Source organism: Bombus impatiens, unplaced genomic scaffold, assembly GCF_000188095.3.
Source record: "Bombus impatiens unplaced genomic scaffold, BIMP_2.2 scf_0142, whole genome shotgun sequence".
NCBI lineage: Eukaryota > Metazoa > Arthropoda > Insecta > Hymenoptera > Apidae > Bombus > Bombus impatiens.
Genome location: NT_176561.1, coordinates 1,480,930 through 1,503,960, shown reverse-complemented (window position 1 = coordinate 1,503,960; position 23,031 = coordinate 1,480,930). Strand labels below are relative to the sequence as shown.

General features: G+C 37.3%; 1 protein-coding gene across 6 annotated transcripts in view; it reads right to left on the bottom strand.

Moving 5' to 3' along the window:
• LOC100746173 (teneurin-m) overlaps positions 1-23,031 on the bottom strand; it is a 662,892-nt gene that overhangs the window by 333,955 nt on the left and 305,906 nt on the right. For all 6 annotated transcript variants that reach the window (XM_033319245.1, XM_033319253.1, XM_033319252.1 and 3 more), the window contains exon 3: positions 4,016-4,330. In XM_033319245.1, the coding sequence (XP_033175136.1) occupies positions 4,016-4,330 (315 nt within the window). The remainder of the gene's footprint in view (positions 1-4,015; positions 4,331-23,031) is intronic.

The following is a 23,031-nucleotide window of genomic DNA, read 5'->3' as shown; positions in this document are numbered from 1 at the left end:
CGGTAATAACAGTTTTTAATATTGACGTTGGAAATATTATAGCTTTTTTCCTACGATTTCTCTCAAATATACTCTTTTCATATTCTAAGTAATATATCGAAGTAAAGAGAGAGAGACACTCGTCTCTCCTTCCAAAGAGAAAAACTTGCAAGTAATTATACTCGAAGGGGAAGAATATATTTAAAATAATTATCTTGGATAAAATAAAAAACTTACGAATAAAGGAAATAAACTTGTCAGTGAAAATTATTAGACTTAATGGTGAAAATAAAAATTTGTATATAGAAGTAGTTGGAGACACCTATCATTCATTTCACAAACTCTTTTTTCTTTGTCCGGAAAAAGAACGGACAAACTGGTACCGTTCTATTCCCATCTACACATTCCACATTTCAACCACCATCCCCTTCAGCTGCCTTGAATTCCACGAGTATACTGCACCGCGAACTTCTCTTTTCTCCGCCGCCATTATACGTTACATACCAGTCGTTCAGATATCGCAGACTATTAGTGAATAGTTTGTGTCAAAACTTGGCGCAACTCTGTAAAAAACCAACCTATCGGTATTCAAGGAAACAGAGTGTCGAAGGGTTTCACAGTTTCTGCCAATCACATGGTGTGTTATTCTCGATTAAAGACTACATTTACAAAAGTTACACGCGGAATTGAAATAATTGCTCATCGTTGAATCGTATGATTTTACTATCTGTGATAATAGCTCTAATTTTTAGTAACACGCGAATATTATATTTGCTTTATCAAATAGTTTGGGGATTTCTCTGTTTTAAATTATTCACATAAATGTCATTAATCGTATTATTTCCAAATCCCTATTTAAATTTCCTTTCTTAAATTTTTGTCTTATAGTAGGTAGGAGATTATTCCAAACGAGCAACAAGTTGCACATAAAGCATTTAAAACCTTCCGACACCCTTGGAAATAAGAAATGTGTAAAAAGTTTTAAAAAGCTTTTAAAAAACTAAAGTATTATTTAACACTTTGCCTGGTATTGACGCACATGGTGCGTCGTATTCATTATATAATAAGAGGTAATACCGCTGAAACAAGTGTTTCATCTTTACTTTATGCTAATAACGTTACAAAATTCAATCCTTGGCGAACTATGCTGATACATAAAGTCAAAACCATTTGACGGGAATCAGGTAATCGTTTGAACGTCGAAAGATTTCTGATGCGTCGTTAACTTTCATTTTAAGAAGTACATTTCGCAACTGTACAATCCACAGTACACGTATTAGTTGAGAGGGGCAGGTTGGATCGTACATCTAGTAATTTCACACCCACTGGCAAGGGTACGTGTAGAAATTAGATATCCATTGATGATAGTGCATGTAGTAATTATACACATGCTGATGATAGTGGGTGTAGTAATTACATACCTTACAATAACGGAACAAGCAGTAATCTACGAGGTCCCAGCTAGTAGCAATACTTGCCAGGGATAACGCTGCCACTGTAGTCCGTATTAACATTGGTAAGTAAACATGTCGTAGATTCTCTAGGCGTGTAGATTTATAGATAGATACAAAACAGCTGGTTCAACGATAAATTGAAATCCTCACTCCGCCTATATTCCATTAAAATTTCTCTCTTTTATCGTTTATCGAACATCTTACAAACTTGCTTGCTAATCAATTTTTAATTTCTCGAGCTTCCTTTATATTGTTCTTTGATAGACTCAATGATTTTTTATTCACAGGGCATAGAAAAATGTAATTTGGGAATCATTACTTACTAATCGAAATATTCTATTAAATTTGATATTGTTTTCGAATATTTCATTAAATTTACCAATATTTCTGAATATTGTATTAATACGATTTTCTAACTAGAAATTATTTGACGAGAGTTACACGATTATTCGAACGTGAAAATATTTTATTTGGACTGTACTTGACGATTGCAGAGTATTTTAAGAAATTACTGGAATTCAGATCGACGCGAGCATATTGTAACCAGTGTCTGTCTTAAATTAATTAGAGGAAGACATCCCGTCGCTGCTTGCATCTCGTACTAGAGGCAGGATATTAGCGTGGGTGCGCGTTAATGGTTCGTATTGCAAGCAAAGCATTTAACCGTGATCGTTTATTTCAAAGATAGCATCTCGTTCCGGTTTCCTCGAACGAAAGGAGACATAACGTCACGGTAATATATCCTCGTGAAATCTTTTCCGCGAGATGAGCATCTAAATGGAAGTGTTCCCCGCGTCGCGTTGCGGAGAATGGATCGCGGACTAAAATCACGTCAGCGTACCTAGTAAACCTTCCTCTCTCTCTCTCTCTCTCTCTCTTTCCCCCCTTTCCTCGTCTTCTTCTAGCCTCACTCTGCGGTGCAAAAAAATGTGCTTTGAATCTCCCCTTTTATTGACCGTAATGGGAAACAGGCGAGTTCATAATAGACGTTCCTCCGCGGTTCTCGATACTCCATTAAGATTTCAGCTGAATCACAATGACTCTGTCTCTAGTCTCGTGCAGAAACCAGGGAAATAAAGAGCTTCTGACGAATTTCGTTCCACTAGCATGACTACTCTATACTAAGTAAGTACGTCCACGTTTCATGAGAAAGTGACGAGACATTGGGATCGTAAGGTTCCATCATCCATCAAACCAGTGCGATTTCCTTCTTCATGGGATAAGTAATCCCAAACCCCCGGGACACATTGTGTACGCATTATGCTCCGAGACCAATGTTCCCGCGCATAAATCGGCAATTACGCCTGCGAGGGATTAGCATGACAGTGGAAAGCAACGTGTCATGCGCGATAGGGTGCGCTTCGTGGTTACACCAAGTGTAGCGTCATGTGTATCGAACTGCTGGGATTAACAACGATACAACGTCTTCGATCACTCGTCCTTCACTTCCACGAAGAAATAAAAAATGAATATATAGAGTATGGCAAGTGAAGCGGTTGCAATGATGATTAACGAGTGAAACAAATTTCTATTTAGCCTTCACTTAAATTTCACTGAAATCTCATAAACATTCGACAACAGTCCACTAATAACATTCTACTTCTACAAAATTAAGTTATTAAAATTAACTTTCCTTAAATTTCGTTAGAAACTCTTCGAACAACCCAATACATTATGATGCACCTTGAACGTGGATCGCGTTGACCTCGCAGCTGAAAATCAGGGCCACAGGCCGCGATCGATAATGGCCTCTAATAAAGGGTCAGTTTCTTGGATGGTAATCGGTCTGAAGTAGAGGTACGTTGCTACGTAGACGGAGTCGGTCATTTGCAATAACGTGAAATCGTGTCCCTACATTACTCAAACATGATGGATGGTCGTTGCCGCGATGAGGTGTGAGGCCACACACGGGGGTTTGTCGGAGACGGAGGTTATCGGCACACCGGCTTGTCACGGATGACGTATCGCTTCGAAGGTATACCGAGCGTGGTACAGCCACGTCTACTCCAACCTGCGCCAGCTTCGTCTCGTATAACACCTGGAAACTCTCTGGATTCGAAGTCTTTGCTGGACAGTTGCTCGTGAAAGGTATTTATCACGTGGAAGACACGAGACGAGTCAATCGGATCATTTAGCGCGAAACTCACACGACAACTTCGTTTAAGGATGTTGTTACACGGTGAAAGACGAGGAACAAATAAGGTGATGTATGCAATAGATGTACCATCGGATGAGAAATAGAGTTATTGCGTGGGAACATTATGAAAAGGTACGTTTCTGATAAGCTTCACGCGTGTTCAGGTTACTTGAGATTATGAAATGTTTCGACTATGCTAAGAATGTGCGTTGTAGGCTTGAGATTCTTAACGCTAGAAGTATCAGTCAATCAAAGTAATCAAAGTGACTGATTTCCTTAAAATCCCTACAAATATATTAAACAAAGCGATAACAAATAGTATCATATTATAATTTCCATCCCCGCTTCTATTTTCGTTAAGTAACGCTTATGTCCTTCTTCAATAAACTAACGCTAATTTATTTGTTTTATTTGAAGGAATTGAGGAACAAATAATGTTACTCACCGTTATGAACAAGCAGAGCAGAGTCACGGGCAACAGTGATCAAGTCACTGTCGGTGAGGGTTTCGTCGGACGCGTTACCGGAAGTTGGTGTGTCGCTAAGTCCAGCACCAGTGCTGGGCATATGATACAGGGGATGCTGCTGTTGCTGTTGATAGGCACGTTGTTTATGCTGACTGGCGTTGTAGTGATTCAGGTGTGATTGCGTGGTCTGGTGATTATTTTGAGGGTAGGCGGGAGCACGACCTCGCAGGCTTGGCGAATTTTCCTCACCCTCGCTGCCGCTCAAACTGTAGGCCGGGTAGAGCCGTCCCTTCCCTGGAACAATCGTTAAAAATGTTCTACGTAAACATCCATGTCGAGTCGACTATGTGCGTTTGTATTAACGTTGACATTGTAGCTGCCACGAAAAAGAGGGTGTTAACCCCTCGTTTTCGGGATCTGGGCTTGTCATTTGCTGAACGATTAAGTCACTCAAACTCTTGATGGATCCTTTCGTTTTACGATAATTTTGTGTGTTTTTATCTGTTTAGTTTACAAGATAATTTTATTACGATATAGATGTTTTACATGTTAGTTGCGTTATTAGTAATCCGTTGTTAATGTAGTTTTGATCAATCCTAGGATTATACTTAACTTTTTAATGGACGTATTATTTTTTATTTCTTAGTCTAAGTATATATGTTTTCTGAACTTAGGAAAGATTTATTATAGAAAAATTATTTTCCACCGTACGTATCCTATTAGCTATTTATTTAATAAAATTTTTTTATGGAACGTTGCTTTTATTAGGCAATTAATATCCAGCTGTGTAGGAGAGTTTCACAACAAAAATGGAGCGATTAAAGCGTTCTCCCTGCTGGGTTATTGAATTCTTGTCTGGAATTTTATTACACTATTTTGGTATTCGATTAATACGCGGTATTCATGATATTTATATCATAATTTTGTGAATGAAAGAAACCATGAGAGTGTGGATTAAAACGATATTCTATTCACGATGCAGAGACTAGGGATTTATTACATTACAGATTAATATGATTCTCTTTTATTACGAACTTATTTATTAACAAACACAGTGAGGCGTACAATTGTTTCATTTATACAACAATTCGATTCTGTTGACACAGTTAAAATCTACGAAATTTTATATTGTGAGAAAGAATACGAACAATTTTTATACAACGTAAATTCTTTACAAAGCTGTTTATTTGTAATTGATGAATTTCATTTGATGTGATTCCCTTTACATTTCCACGACAATATACGTGTAGTACATATTTTGAAATTGTTTTGTACAATTCCTACAACAATTTTAATTTTTGTTTACTTTAGTGCTACTTAAATTTTGGCCAATGCGATCTTTTAATTCCTTTGTATCATTAAGCGATTAACAACAATATTCTAGTTAGGTTCCCTTACTTTAGTTATGATTGTAAAAATGTCAAATTGCACAAACATCCGTAGTCTACATAAGAACGGCGGTGTACATATTGAACTTGATCCCATCACTAAGTTCCCCCAGGCAAAGTTGGATCGATGGAGGAAAGCTAAAGATAGCGAAAGAAAAGCGTGGATATCGATATCTCGATAACACGGTTGGTTGATGCAGTGGCTCGTGGAGGAGCAGAGTCAAAGGTTAAAGGCATCGATCATAGTTTTCGCGCGATTTATCCCAAACGCTTGCCCATGACAAGACATCGCCGTCACTTTCCTCACTTTCTTTTCTCTTTTCCTTTACGACGACCCAAAAACTGGTTTTCCTGTTCCCTCGTCACCTAACAACATCTGTTCCGTTTTGAGATACGATGACAACTCGTGGCCACCCATGGGATCAATTAGTCTTCTCTCTTTCGAGATTTAACCAAGCTCTCTAACCAAGTTTTCGCGACAAAAACGTTCGAGAAATCTCGCGGAGAGTTCGTCTACGAACGTACAATTGCTTGCAAAAGTATTCGAACACTTGTGGAAACCTTTTAGCGGCTAAGACTAGGGTTATAATAATTTAATGATAATTATTCTGGTTCCCTAATCTCATTAAAATAATTTTAAAAAGGAATATTCTTTGTAGTGTAAAATAATTGTTGAAGACTTAAATAACTTTTAATGATGATTCGATTATTGGTTTTCCAAATATATACGGGATGGTTGGTAACTGGTGGTACAGGCGGAAAGGGGGTGATTTTGCTACAACAATTTTAATTTTTGTTTACTTTAGTGCTACTTAAATTTTGGCCAATGCGATCTTTTAATTCCTTTGTATCATTAAGCGATTAACAACAATATTCTAGTTAGGTTCCCTTACTTTAGTTATGATTGTAAAAATGTCAAATTGCACAAACATCCGTAGTCTACATAAGAACGGCGGTGTACATATTGAACTTGATCCCATCACTAAGTTCCCCCAGGCAAAGTTGGATCGATGGAGGAAAGCTAAAGATAGCGAAAGAAAAGCGTGGATATCGATATCTCGATAACACGGTTGGTTGATGCAGTGGCTCGTGGAGGAGCAGAGTCAAAGGTTAAAGGCATCGATCATAGTTTTCGCGCGATTTATCCCAAACGCTTGCCCATGACAAGACATCGCCGTCACTTTCCTCACTTTCTTTTCTCTTTTCCTTTACGACGACCCAAAAACTGGTTTTCCTGTTCCCTCGTCACCTAACAACATCTGTTCCGTTTTGAGATACGATGACAACTCGTGGCCACCCATGGGATCAATTAGTCTTCTCTCTTTCGAGATTTAACCAAGCTCTCTAACCAAGTTTTCGCGACAAAAACGTTCGAGAAATCTCGCGGAGAGTTCGTCTACGAACGTACAATTGCTTGCAAAAGTATTCGAACACTTGTGGAAACCTTTTAGCGGCTAAGACTAGGGTTATAATAATTTAATGATAATTATTCTGGTTCCCTAATCTCATTAAAATAATTTTAAAAAGGAATATTCTTTGTAGTGTAAAATAATTGTTGAAGACTTAAATAACTTTTAATGATGATTCGATTATTGGTTTTCCAAATATATACGGGATGGTTGGTAACTGGTGGTACAGGCGGAAAGGGGGTGATTTTGCGCGAAAAAAGAAGTCGAAAATATAGAGTAAAAATTTTTCGTTTGAGGCTTTGTTTTCGAGAAAATCGACTTTGAATTTTCGCTCGGTACGCCTGCACTTTATCACGTCTCGTTATAACGGATCTCATTGTAGATCGTTGTCTCGGTGGAAAAATTAAAAAAAAAAATTAAAAAAAAATTTTTATTCTATATTTTCGACTTCTTTTTTCGCGTAGTCACCCCTTTTCCATTTGTACCGCCAGTTACCAACCACCCTGTATATTTTTAGTTTTGATTCGAACTTTATGAATATAATTATCACAGTCGTATTTCATTAGAGTGGTACTGACATTTCAAAATGTTATACTTTCTATGATAATACTTTCGTGAGCTACTGTAGCTTCAGGCAAGAGAAGACGGTGACGTCATATGATGGAAGAATCTTCAGAAAGAATATTTTTCCGTTTGGCCGTCTCCCCTTGGCTGAGAGGAGCCGGAAGTCCCATGTTCCTCCGTGTTTGTCCAAGTGTGTATGACGTTAGAATTGTTTTGCCACCTTTTCGGGGAAACCCTCCGGGCCTTAATGTAGCGTTTCTATGTCTTTGGTAAGTGGACACCGCCGGTGTGATGTTCTCTTCTAATGTTTAATGTGACATATCTCCCGTTACCACAGCCAAGTGTCAGCGGCTTCATTGAACGTTACTGCGTCGTCAATGAAGAAACTTAATTATGTTTTCAGTACTATTGGACGTTCTAATTCGTATATCCTTGAAAATTTATTAAAGTATTTCAAAAATTTCACGTGTCGCTATGCAGAATTTATATTCGAATTTACGCGAGTCCATAATTCTGTCACTAAAGATACGTACAAGAGAAAACGACAGATCTGTCGGTGCTGAGAAGAAGAAGAAGAATCTGTCAAGGTGATTGAATTTTTCTTTTCTTTCAGATTAAGAAGTCACGGCTGGCCGAGTTTCGTTATCGGACGATGCTGAAAAATCTTTTGAACTACAATTACCACGGCGTGGAAAGGATAGCGAAGCAAGCTGAAAGGGATGTAAATTATTAATGAAGTTATGGCAGCGAATGAAATTAGGTGTGTCCATCAGTGATGAGTTGCACGACATTTAATTATGGTCTGCGTGTAATGCATCGAGTTTGCGATTCCCCCGACCTCTCGGCGAGTTTTCAAATAATTTTTTACCGCCAACCTTTCTCGTGAAAGAGACTCTCCTCACCACTACTTCAACGCGGCATTATTAAAAGGAGGTACAATCATGAAATGGCATCCTTTGTAACGAGGTTTAGACGCGCACAACGTTAATGGATGCAATCTATTGCTCCGTCAACCGAGTTAACTCGCCGTTGATCGAATCAATGGTTCGCGGCTATTCTCTTCCTTTTTTTGTATTTCTTTTTCCTTCCTCTTATGTATCTTATGAAAGCTCGCGAAAGTATTTGAACACTTGTAGACACGTTACAGGAACACATTACGTGCGATACGAAACATTTCGAAGTTTCATCAACGCTGTTATGAGACCCGACTTCGTAATTATATTGGCAAAGTTCAAAACTAATTTGAAAATATATATGGAAGTTGCAAATTTCTAAAAGATATAAATATTTCAATTTCTTTATCTTTTATGGAACCGTAGAACTTAAGTAAAGAGAACTAGCTTTCACAATACTGACTTTAAAAAAGCAGAAGCAAATAATGTAAATTGTCTGAGAAAAGATTGTAAATGGAACGTGATTTTTGGACCATCTACTCGCTTTTATACAGATTATATAAAGAAATCCTGTAATACAGTTTGTTCCAGCTATCGCTAATGTCGTTTAGTCTGTATTTCAATCTTATCTCATAAGATAGGATGGGATAATAGGATAATATTATTTTGATGTCTATCAACTTTGGCGTATTCAAGGGTGGAAGAGCAAGCTTTTAACTTTTATGAACTAGAAGATAACGTAGTATTATGTTCGTAAGGATGCAGTTTTACGTTAATGACTCTTTTATTTTCACGGTTATTATTCAATCTCGCTAATTATTTTAACAAAGTTATTAATTTTACAGCTAACAAGTTGTACAAATAATAATATTTCTTATAACAAACTACCCATTTTCTTTCTGTCTTTCTAGGTTCTTTGTTACAACGTTTACCGGTATCATTACTTATTATTAACTAATTATCGTAGTGCACCAAATGCGTTAACAGCAATGAAACTACCAAGTAGCTAAACTATATAAATTCCTCCCATCCTATCAAACTTTTGCTATAATGTACATATCCCAACCACGTTTCATTCCTTAACCACCATATAGCTAAACATAGTTTCAGCTCGTTTCCCAAAATCGAAGAAGTCTCGGTCCGTTTGAGCGAGCAAACTTTTGCAAGTTGAATCGAACGACAACCAGAAATGTATTGGCTGGTCGGTACGAGAATGAATTCGTTTAATTCGAATCGGGCGAAGAGAATCAAAGTGAACAAAGGAACAGAGCGTGGGAAGGTGAGCATAGAAGAGGCGTGAAACGATCTCTTCCATGTGGATACTCGCCGGCCAAACACTTTGTATTTTCCTGTTACGCGACCAGTGGAGATTCTCGTCGAATTTCACGTATCCATAATACATTATCGAATTACCATGGGGGAATATTGTGGCCACCATAGAGACTCCTGCGATCATATATCCAGCGCTTATGCGCGCACGTGCGTGAAGGCTTGTAAATTTCTTCCTAACCTCGAACGTGGATTGTGTTAACCCACATAATTCCATCATCGTTCCCATGATACCGCAACAACGCGCCGCGTACGCGAGAATCTATAATTCCATTAACGCGTCACGGACAATAGTATTTCGTTAACGTAACGCGGAAATGATTGTTATCGATTGCAGCGCCGTGCGACGCTCCTGGACAAGTCAATTCCGATCACCACCGCTTCTGAAGATGATTTACATTATGTTACAATCTTCGTTCAGACTGACCAAGTTAAATTCCTGTAACTTGGAACCTATTTAGCACCGTTAAATTCCCGGTTACTCAAATTCCCGGTTGGCCAACTCACCAGACTAACTAATGCGAACCTTATTCACTTATTCTATTCGTCTTGAAATATTCTTACATACGCGATACGTAACACGTTCTTTCTTTAATGCGATTAATGATCAACGACGCTATGAAATTAAATAGCTGGTATTGGCGCGCCAAATTCAAACATCAGAGATACGACATTCCTGATGCCTGTAGAGGATTGTAGAGGATTGGTAGTTAGAATAACGAAATAACTCGCTGTTGTAAACCGTCAAATGTATTTAAAATAATTAAATAAATTAATATACAGACAATATTCGCTGAGACGCTCGTACTAACAAGTTCGCTAAAACAGTGTATAATTGTTCGCTGATAACTTGTTTATAATTGATAGACACTCGATAGGTATGAGGTGGTATGTTGCTGAAGGTGCCCCCAAGAAATAGTCTTGATGTTTAACAGAAAAGTTTATTAAACCATTCACAGTCAACAGTCAAGGATTTACGGTCAACAATTAACGATTAACGATTAACAACAATTAGCGATTAACTATCAACAACAATTAACGATTAACGATTAACTATCAAGAGTTATAATCACGTATCTCTAATAGCGTTTGCTTCGCTATGACGCTAACCATTCGCACTTCGCAGCTCGGGGCAGAATGAATCTTTGGTTCGAAACCAAACGGATTGTTTTCTTTGCTACCCCTCGATATCCCCAGTACGCACGCGTTTATTAGATGTCCGCAACGGTTGCCGCGTATGCATTCTTTCGAATATTCGGCGAAAGAACCGTAGGGATATCGATGGTACATTAGGCGTGTCGACCTTACGCTTTGAAGGTGTATAGCGCTTTGTGTTGCGAAGCCGTTGGAAAGTTCCGTGGTCGAGTGCCACCACAGATACTCATAGATACTCGTGGATACTGACTTCCTTACGCTGACGTCTGTTTATTGATACTGATCGGGGGAGAGCCGGAAAATTCGAATTCGTCTACGTTTGACGGTTGCATGTAGCGGCGACATTGTTTTGCCCGGAGTTTATTTATTATTACATTACGTGTTTCCTCACGATACTGATACTCCGAGGCAAAATAACAAAACGATTTGAATTGTCCTCTAGCTCGTGTGCCGCTATAAACCTATAAGTGCATAATGATCGGCAATAACATATTCCGAAAATTTCTGAAAACTTCAATGACGCATCGACTCGATACTTGTCGCTTATCTTCGACGTTACCATAAACTTCTGCAATTCCAGCGGGAATTATTTGTACCGGAATTAGTATAGGGATTATTAGCAAGTGGTGGCGACGCGACGCCTGATATCACTTGGTAAAATGGGAATGGCCGACCGTGGCGAATGACGCACATTGTACGTGCCTGTACACCGTTTCTCACGACACTATGAAATAATAGTGGCAGTCGATAACGATATATCGGTATCACCTGATTATCTAATGCCGTATTTGTCTGGCAGCGAGGGTGTAGACCCATGAAACAGTGTAGCGTACAACGAAGCGACACAGCACGAAGCGTTGGCTATCGATTTTCCCGTGTCTCGTGCGAATAGCTGCGACTTGACGGGGTTACGAGGTAAACGAGTTCTACGTCCACTCTCGTGCACGCGTTATCTCAGATTCTATCTCAAAAGATCGCGTCGTGGATAGAACAATAGACGTTTTCCTTCATCGGGAAATTGGATAAAGGCATTTTAGAATACTCGCGGAAACACTCGGGCATGACTAGAGAACATTTGAATCGCCTTTGGCTTAATCGACTTAGCTCCGATGATAGCATTTCACCGAATGAAACGGTTGCGCGTGCCCGTGCTTCGATCTTCACCGAATTGTGAACCTATTCTCCCTTGTGATCGCGATGATTAGACGCTCTTGGACCCAAAAGGGAATACAATTGTCGAATTTAAATGATTAATACTCTCTATTATTGATTTATAGCAATCGAGAGAGACAGTCGGTTATGCATATTTATTGCACAGCTGTTTAGCAATCGTCGTTCATCATATACGTGCGTAGACTATACACTTGAATGTGAGAATATTTTTTTTTTCAAATTTGATAAAGAATTGTAAGTATCGATGACATTATTCTAATATAATGATAATGAATCTCCGAGCCAGAAACGGTTTAATAAACAATCTATAAACGCGTGTCGGATGGCTTTAACACGATGTCACGATGCTAGGTTGCATGATGGCAATAAAACGCGTGCACGTGACTATTACAGGCCACAACTATTACATATAAAGTCACACATTAAGAGTATTCTTAGAACGACATTTACGCTAGAACTTTATGAATACACGCGAACTTCTTGACTTACATAGAATTTAAACGAAATCCGCGTACCCCGAAGTTAACTTTGTACAACTTCGAGATACTTGTATTTTATGACTGAAAAAGCTAACAGGCAGATTTTTCTTATTCTTCGAACTTGCAATATGAATTTTTTTCTACCACGGTGTATAATACATTGAAAAAAAGAGAAAAAATAGAAGAGATAAATAAGCTTAATGCATATAGATATGCGTACACGGTGAAAATGCGAAGTTAGGTCGTACATCAGGGAAAGGGGAAAGTTTCTGTTATTGGAGAAAAATTTTTTCGCCGGCTGCAATTCATTCGTTGGCCCGAAACTGTCGTACTTTCGTAACATTGAAAAATCGCGCGCATGTAGAAATATATTGAAATATTTTTAACCGACAAAGTTGCGCAACAGCTTCGATAATCGATATATTTTATTAACGCGAGGCAAACGATCGTATTAATAAGTTATATAGGAAATCTAGGTTTCGTTATATTTAAGTCAGGTTATATTTCGGAAGAACAAATTTTTTTTACAAAATATTTGGTTCGTTCGCGTAGAAAATAGACTTTCAATTACGGCCGCATCACGATATTTCCAATAAAACGTCAACGAACGTAATATGTAGAACTTTTAACAACAAAATTCCTGAAATTTCGTTAAAAAGAAATCGTATTATAACAATTGACGGTTTTTTTAGATGACTCAGAATGTAAAAGTCTTAATGTATTCAATATGCATACAATGCGTAAAATGTTAAATTTTGCTTTTGAACGAACAAATCCTTTTAACAACGTTATTCTTTCGCATATTGATGAAAACTATTAGCTGATTACGCGCGCTTCGATAATAAACAAAAGCTTGGGAAGATAAGAGCCAGGGAACCGTGAGAATCGGTCTTCACGGTAGCAGCCCCTAGCGAGAAAGAAAAAATACAACGAATACTTGACGCGGAGCTATTTCAAAGGGCAGTATCAGGTTAGTCAGATGACTATGTTTTAAAGTCAAATAGCTCGGCGAGAGGTCAAGCTTGTAAAACGCGATAGTGACACCTCATGGGTAAATTGTTTAACTTGTGAAACATTCAGGAACATTGTAAAAAATGTCCAACTATGTTACAAGTTCTCCAATGAGAAATTAAGAAAGTTATTAATCTGACGACATGGAAAATTGTTACTCTTTATTCGTATTACGCAAATAATCCAAAATTCGACATATTTTTAACTTTCTTGAAATTTTCAAGTTTATGGTTTTCGCAACAGTGTATTGTTTCCACGCTATCAATTATAACGATTATATTTATATGGATCATTTTAATATCTCTAAACGAAATGACATAGATGAAGTGTTAAACCGAAGTTTAACATCTCAAATTTTAAATACAGAAATTAATTATTTTGCCACTGCTCTCTTTATTGCTGTTATTAAATCTCACAACGTTCCTAATCCTTAACAAATCCCAATATTCATTCTCAAAATAAAATCATATCCACTGAATTTTCACGCGTCGCAGACCTTAAACAAATAATCCGCGGAGCAAACTTCAGAAATCACCGGATCGAAAGAAAACACGATGTCTGGTGTTTCTCTGTACCAGTTCGTTTCATTCTATCGGTCTCTTCTCTCTTATTCGTTCGCCATCGCTGGTCGTTTTCAATTTTTCTCCCGGAAACCAGCCTCGTGAACCATTTAACAAGATCGAGAATAAATACTCGGATGTATGGTAGGTCGCAGCAATGCGGGAGAGCAGGTGGTGCAAATCGATGGCACTTGCCGCAGGCCACCAGCCAATTATCCCTAGCGACTTACGCGTCTTCGAAGGGCGCCTAACTGCATTCATGCACGTTGCTTTGAGACATCGCGTCTCGAGCTTTGGATTTCTGGAACCGGTTCCGGAACGTTCAAAAGGGCCGATCGAGCTGGTTAGAAAAAGGATGGACGATAAGGAAGAGGATGGATAGAGGAAAATTATTGGTGGGAGCGAGAATTTCCTGATTAAACTGCGATTGTTTATGCAAATTTAGCTTTGGCGAATATCACCGAAGGGATGGAATTCAAACAGAAATTTGTTTCGCATTTCTCATATATTTTATATTTTTTTATAAATCGTGCGTATTTTGTGCATTTTCGCAGATAAAAATTTCCTATAGATCATTATAGACGTTTTTGTAGCTTTAAATTTCCCACAAATGTATAAACAACTGAAAATAAGCTGTAGAGGTTTGTGTCGATTCGCCATAAGTCTTAAGTTCGACATTTTTTCATACCCTAATCGAGACAGATGCAGCGTATATTGATAATGTTTCATCATTATTGCGATCTTTTCTCCCATTACGTATGGACATAAAGATAGAAAAGGATATTTATGTTGTACGTAGGAGTATAAATAAAAAAGAAGTTCGCTTAAAACAAGTATAATCATCAGAATTTCTAAGCTAGTAATTTCTATCTCATTCGACAGACACTTGAGCAGGAAATTCAAAGTCCCAGCCGTGACTCTCTGAAATATCCGAGAACTGTTTTACGATCACATCTGGCATTCGTCGGGCATAAAAATCACAGACAACGCATCTGCGCCGGGAATCTCGTTAATTCATGTACCTCCGCAGCCTTTTTACGATTCGATTTTACAAGAGGACGTTTCATCGGGGTGTCTATTCCCTGTGATTCACACAATTGCTTCGACCTAGTTTGTTTATCTACTTCATCGTCACGTTCTCGCGAGATCGTCTCGAGTATCGCGCAAAATTCGGCGCCACCGAAGTCACATTAAAGACGAACAGCGTAATTTCGAATTTTACGATGCTTTGTCCTTTTTTTGCCTCCTTCTAGCAACGGCTATAGCGGATATTACGAGTACACTGCGGAATTTATGCATTTATGGGGAATTTAAAATCGCAAACACGCACAGAATGCACGTAATATGCAAAGATATATAAAATATTGAAAGTAGAATATTTGTTATAATTCTTAGCTTTTATTTCTTTAATTGTACTCGCAGGAATGTAAATTTGCATAAATATCTGCCAGTCTATTTACAAATTATTAGGGCAATTTAATTGCCATCTATTAGACGATGCAACATTTCACATAGTATTATTTCAAATCAGTCTTGTTTTCACTCAACGTTTCAAACATTACAAAGCGGTTCTGTGAAAGATAACAAATCCCTGATCTCCAAGCGCATACCTACGTAAGTACCTACTTACATATGATTTCAAAATCTCGCTCGGCGCATAACAATCACATTTACTATTCTTCCACGAAAGATCGTTTAATTCGTCATAAATACGTGAGAACATGCTAAATCCAAAATGGTAACTGGTGAGTCACGTTCTTAGACGCCACGCGATTTCACGTCCACACATTTATCTAGAAAAGTTTTCGATGACATTCATAGAATATTTCAAGTGTTACGGGCACTTTTATAAGTTTCTAGAATCTTACTTGTTGTTAGTTACGTTGTATTAAATCCTACCCAACGTTAAAGAATGACTCGTTTAACAAATTAAAATAGTCGAAAGAGGGACGATGTCGCTTGGGAAAAGAATTCACTATGATTCAAGAAAAACACAAACGTCATCCGTATCTTCGACAGGTTGCCATATATGGAATAACGTTTGATGTCCGTCCGCTGACGGGTGTTTAGAGTAAATTATAGGTTTCTTGCGATGGCATCGTATGGCACTCATCTGGATGAGCGTCGGCTATGTAAGGCGTGCTTCGAATATCGATCTAAAGTCAACGGTCAGGCAAGTACGTTTCTAACTATCTACTGTTCTCGATGAACGGATGTATTCGATTTCTTTTCTCCCCTGTTACTTCTAGAAAATACCTTCTCGTAGCTACTGGAACGGACATTCTTCAACTATGAATTCTGCATGTTGGCATATACGAAACCTTTTATGAAAATATTACAGATATTAGAAAATATTGTACGTAGGAAATTGACTTACTGTCGTATTAAGTTTTATAGTATTTTATAGTATAAATATTCCTACGATAAATTTGTTATTTGTTCGGTGAAAATTATAATACAGATCTTCGTGTGCGTTACGGTAATATGCAAAGATATACATAAAAAAAAAGTAGAACGCTCGTTTTACTTTTTAAGATAAAGCAAATCTTTAATTAAGTCCTACTTTTGTAATTGCGCTTATAAAAATACAAATTTACATAAAAATCTAGCAATTGATATAAAACTAATTCTTTCGTATCTCTTTTATGATATTTTTAGGAGGAATTCTCGTAACTTTGAAAGTATAGTCGAAGAAGTAATAATAACGAGATATCGATGTTGGACGCGAGTCGGATAAAAATTTCAGCGGTGTGCAGACAGTATGGATTGAAGCGGTGGTTGAGGAAGATCGATGTTTCTATTTATCGTAAAAGTATGCTAATACACGATCTGACCTATTACACATGAACGTGTACTGAAGCGAACTTCCTATGGCGAGCATGTTACGTAACTTTATGCATATTTACTCGCAGCTTTATTCAAATCGGTAAGTGGTCGCTGACAAAAGTTACTCGAAGAAAAAGTTACATGAACTGCGTACTCGGTAGTTCCACAGTCGGGTGATCGATCTTTCAGCGGCTCGTTATCTACGTACGCTAATTAACCCTGCGTGCAAACGTTTTGTGCATAACTTCACCAAAGTCAAGAACCGAAGGGAGTATCAGCGTTGCTACAGATTTGATGTGTACTCATTGCTATATACATATATATATATTAGGTCTTCCGTTTCGTTTTATAAGGAAATAATGGATGCACAACATTTTTCGTTTTATATTATTTTATCGAATTACGTATGATCCATTTTGTTCTATCAAACTAAAGATCACAACATTCAACAAATTAGGTATAGGTTTGTATAAAGATGCATCGTTGTAAAAGATGTGTCTATAGAAGAAAGCCATTTTCCAGACAACCTAATACATATATTTTTTTTTAATAAGAATAATTGGAGATAAAAATAAGGATTTACACATTATATAACGTATTACGAATTGTAACTTTATATAATTTCAAATTTATCTTATGCTTCAATAAGAATCATATTCTGTCATACATAACTACGATGCAGACAAAAGAGAAAGTTACTGCAATTTCACGAGTTTGTATCTTTTACGATATTAATTAAAGTGGCGCATTATCAACAGAAAAAGAAGAGAAAACGTGAGAATGCTTTTGAAGGCTAGTGTATACATGTAAAGAGCGACGAAACGCTGTGAACATTTGGTTCTCTCTCGCGATGACTCTTTACATACGGCAAGTTCATATTTTATGCCGACGGAGCACGTGAACCCATGAACTGCCGGAAGGCTCGGCTGGCTGACAAACTGCGAAACGATTTTCGCGTTACGTCGTAAATTTCTGCTCGATCGTCGTGCTCCCCGTGTTCGTGTACGCGTGATCGATGGCCCGTGGATACGCGAGAGAGAGACGCACAGCGCTCTCCACTCGCTTGTTTTAACCTGGCCACGGCTTTCATAAGCTTCTCCGCTATGTGGTCGATCCCGAGACTCGGATTAAAAAACAAGCACGCCCTCTTCAAACTCACACGGTTTGAACCACCCGCGCTTGCTGAGCCATTTCCGCTTCGCGTGTATTTAGTCGGAGGTCACGCTTCAGTGATCCATTCAAATCGATTTTGGATTTTTAAGTGATTTTATGATGTAAAATATGTATTAGAACATGTATAGAATGAATAATTGATTTTTTAAAGGAACGAACGCGCCTTGAGTAAAGTTAGGTGTATTTTGAGATTTTGTTAATGGCGACGACTAGATTGCTGATGTTCGCGTACATTTTTCGGAAATTTAAGAGTGCAGATATCTACAGAATGCATACAATTAATCATATTTCTATAGATATTTTAAATATGATAAGATTTAAGATTAAGAGATCATAAGAAATATGATAAGATTAAGATTATGATAAATATTGTAAGATTTGTAGTAGTATAAAATAAAACCATATATGTAGAGTGAAATTCTTTGGCTGTCTTTATCAAACTACAAAATTATGTAAATGTCCGCAATCTAATTAGGAAATGCACGAAAGACACGATTACATCGTATATAACTCAAAAAAATGCATTGGCGTTAAGCAAAACGAGGGATCGAAGGATTTTTCGTTTTGAAACGAACTGGAGAGACTAGAATGCGTATAAGGTAAAATGTAGCTGGAGTTTGAGCTAGCGGAAAGGTCGCGGGAAACATAAAGTCGTACGTTATCGGTAACGCAATTTGTGGGACGCATAATGTTGCTTTTATGCGGTGGTACGCAACGCGGTGGCGTGCGTGAGCGCGTTATGCGGCGGCAGCGTGATAAAGGCGTCTGCGCAGATAGATAAACGTTTGTTCCATCCTCCGTTAATTACCCGCTACGTTATTTATCACACGCACCGTTGTACGTATGATGCAAGAATCGAAACGAATTTACGCGCATTCACGGCGTTACTTTCGCCGCGTTTCTCATAATTGATGCGATCTATCGAGCACCGCTCGATTAATATTAACACCAACGTCACGCCACATATCTCTGTAATGTAGACTACCATGTATAAGGATTCGATATCTGATATAATTCAATCAAAATCTTTTGAAAAATGTGAATCTTTATATATTTGTTATATTTTTAAAGTTATGATTGAAAAACGTTTTTATATGCATGGCAATCACTCAAAGCGCATATTTATTTCCGATAGATAGCTAACATCTCATAAAAATTGTAAATACTTTTATCACGAGTAAAATATTACTGGATACGTATGTTCCGATCGCACTATAACGTCCCAATCTTGATCAAGAAGAACTGTGTTATTTTAATAGAAAGTGAAATTTTGTAGAATGAAATGGACTTTTCCATAATGAAGCGACTCTTCTAAACTGTATACTTTATCGAATTGGATGTGGTCAATAAATTTTGAAACTACAATTACAATTTGGTCGAGCGGTAGACGTAATTAGGAAACTTATTCCACCGATAATGTACACAAATTTCAGGTTTCCTGTTGCTGCCGATGCCTATTAGTATCCAATAATAAACTTCATTTTATTGATTACATAGTTCTCTAATTCTTTTTAATATCTGTCTTAGTCAAACGGTTGATCTGTAGAACTTTTTATTAATGACAATAGGGTGACATAGGGTTTTTAATAATAGCCATTATATCGAGAAGCACACATTACCAAATTTGGTACTGGTAATGATGTTGATAATATTGCTGATATTGATAATGGTTATGTACATATAATGTACTAATAGTGTTTATCGTGTCAATGAAACTAATGTTGATTAGCTTGGACCAAAACGTTCTAGAATTAGCACATTCTTAATTCTGATACAGGATAGCTCTTCAAACTATGATATACACATGAAAAACAATAGTATGCTTTTTAAGAAGTAAGAAATATTTTTTCAAGCTACGCGTACGCGTATTTAGAAACAATAATTGACCTCTTTATGTACACATTCTTCTTCAATTTGCCAGCGAGAATGATCTTTCATAAGCTTCCAAACAATTTCTCATTTTTCCTGTAAAGCTTGTCACTTCTGAAATGTGCAATACTTTTAGCTTGAATCCATGAAGATGGATGAATAAATTAATCGACTAGATTAATAACTATGTCTATCCGTGTCACAGCAATGTGTGTTTTCACATTGTTCCTTAGAAATAGTACGTGCTTTGAATTTGGGTTGTTCAAGCAATCTATCCATCGACCATCGAATACATATGACTATTGTATAGTCATGAGCAATAGTGTACGTAGCTAAGTATGTCGAAATTTATGTAAATTCCTACGTCAACGCTTCATTCGATAAATCTGAATAATCTTGGCGATGATTCACACGTGTCCGAATCGTAATACAGATAAGTCACGTAAATACATTTGAGGCTTCGACTAGACCGGATGTCGAGGGTTCTCAGTAGCTCTCTGATCCTTCCTATCGATCATTCTACCACTATCTACACATAATTCTTTAACTATTCTATACAATTAGAATAGTCCATATATGAAGATGCATAATTGAAAATTCCGATTGTACGTGATTTATGCAGCTGTAGTAGACACGGCTGATTTTATCGGACGAATTATTAAATCACACGTCGGTCCAGATATTTTTATCTCGGCCTTTCAATTTCGAAACAGAGAGCTGATTTTCTGATCTATCCTCTGTCGCTGCGTAATTAATCAAACAGTGGTGAGTGATAATTCGGCTGCATTATTAACCCAGTTTGAAATATGGACCCAGAAATTATATAGTATTGACGTATAAATTTACTAACACCGCATCGCTGTGACTCGCTGCTGATATGCATAGAACGTGTTCTGTTATGCTAGAAATTGTCGGTCGACGTTGTTAATCTTAGGGGAAAATAGTTTTAAACGAAAGAGATTTTAATTGTGATAATTCGCAAATCGCAATTGTTTCGTACTTGCGTTCGTGGAATCGGAGTGTTAACCACTTAACGCGTGGGCGTCAATACAATTGCCTCAGTGATTCCATTGAGAGAAAGCTGTAAACGTTTCAACGCAAATTTTATTTGGGATTCGATCATTTTATTTGAAACCGCTTAATACGAGTGAAGTACTTTATAACGCAATAATCTTAGAAGAAATACAAATTAAAAATTTGGCCATCTCACTTGCAACAATCTATTAGAAATGAAGTAAGAAAGTATATACACTAATTTTAGAAGTGAAGTGAATTAAAAATTCGATCGTTTCATTTCCAACGATCTGATAGAAGTAAAGTATAAAGATGATACATATCGTTCAAAGAAACATCGGATGACGTCTGTTTTGTGGCTATGGGCGATGCACGGGCCACGGGAATGTGTTAAAAATGTGCGGTGAGTCAGAAACAAAGTATGATTCGACTTGGTCCGCGTCTTGCATATTTGCCTGTTGTAAGGGTATTTATTAACATGCGTACGAAATGGAATTGGGACATGGCATGAATAATTCATTCGACCATTCACACACACACACACATACACATACACACACGTTTTCTGGTGGATTGATGGTGGCACCGAACGAGGCCCGAAAAATCCACCACTTATATGGAGACTTGAAACAAAATGACGTACATGAACATTTGTCATGGTGTGGTATCCATTTAATATGTACATGTTACATAAAACATTTTGAAATTTCATTAGTACTGTAAGGAGACTGAGTCACGATTATGATTATCATTGACCAAATTTGAAAGCAATGAAAAAGTGTGTATATTAATTATAAGAAGAAAAATTAGTCTACAGGATGAATGATCATCATGAATGTCCAGATTTATTAATACAATGGATAATCAACTGTCTAAAGATTATCGTAATATATCTACAAAATATATACTTGTGTTAAATATCTTGTAATTTCTATATAATATGTATAATTTTAGCTTCATTTTAAACTTTACCAATATAATCATGATAGTCGAATTCCATAACAATGTAAAATAAGGAAACACGCTAAAAGGATAAGAAAGAAGAGAAATAGACAGAAGAATTTGACGTATTAGTATTCCCTGTTTCTCTCTGAGAATGTCACGATGCGTTTTGCGGTAACCCTGACCATACGTGTTTAAACTTGGTCCTTTGAACTGTTCACCGCCCCTGCTGCCTGATACTTTTTATTTACCCCGGCAATATCACAATACTAAGTGCTTAGCCTGGCACATGAGTAAATAAGGGACGCCGCACGGCCGCCTCTCTATGTTCCTATACCCGCGTTCAGTGCACCTGCTGGCAATGCTTGTTTGGACAGCGTTACACTACGATCATAACAGTTTTTCCTCTTTGCCACGTACAAATGAAACGCAGCCGCAGTGTCCATTCGCTTTAGAAAAATTACCAACCGTTACTGTACGAGTTTCTCCTTCTCCTTTTGAATTTAAATTCGGCACAAAAAAAGAAAAGAAAAGGAAGTCGCAACATTGTATTAGGTTGTCCGAAAAGTTTCTTTCGTTTCATAAGGTAATAATAAATGAACAACAATTTCTGTTTTATATTATTTTATTGAATTAGGTATGATCCATTTCGTTATATTTCTATTATTAGGTTCGTGTATACTTCAGTAAACTAACATAAAACAAAAAACATTGTGCGTCTATTATTTCCTTGTAGAATGAAAGAAACTTTTCGGACAACCTAATAATATTTGGCTTCAGAGGTTTGAATTTGGCGCGCCAATACTTGAATTATCATTGAAACGTGCAAAAATTATTTTAATTATATTAAGAAACATGTTACAAAAATAATATCGCAATAAATCCGTTAATTATGTGTAATTTATTCCAACTTCTTACTTATTTAAATGTAGCGTCTGTAATATAATGAATGGTTCTAGTCGCTGTTGGTATTTTCCATGGTAATGGAGGCGAAATTTGCGAGAACGATGTTTTTCAAAGTCCATTGCACGGCAATCGCGACAGGAAAAACGACGTGTGACGGGATTAAATTGGAGACGAGAGAAATTTGGGTCACGTGTTCGTTTTGGTTTGCCAATGATTGAAACGCGAGTGGAACGGATAGTTACGCTGAGTAGACGAATTTTTGTGACAAACTTGATATATCTTTCCTCGATGGATGCGGAACCAA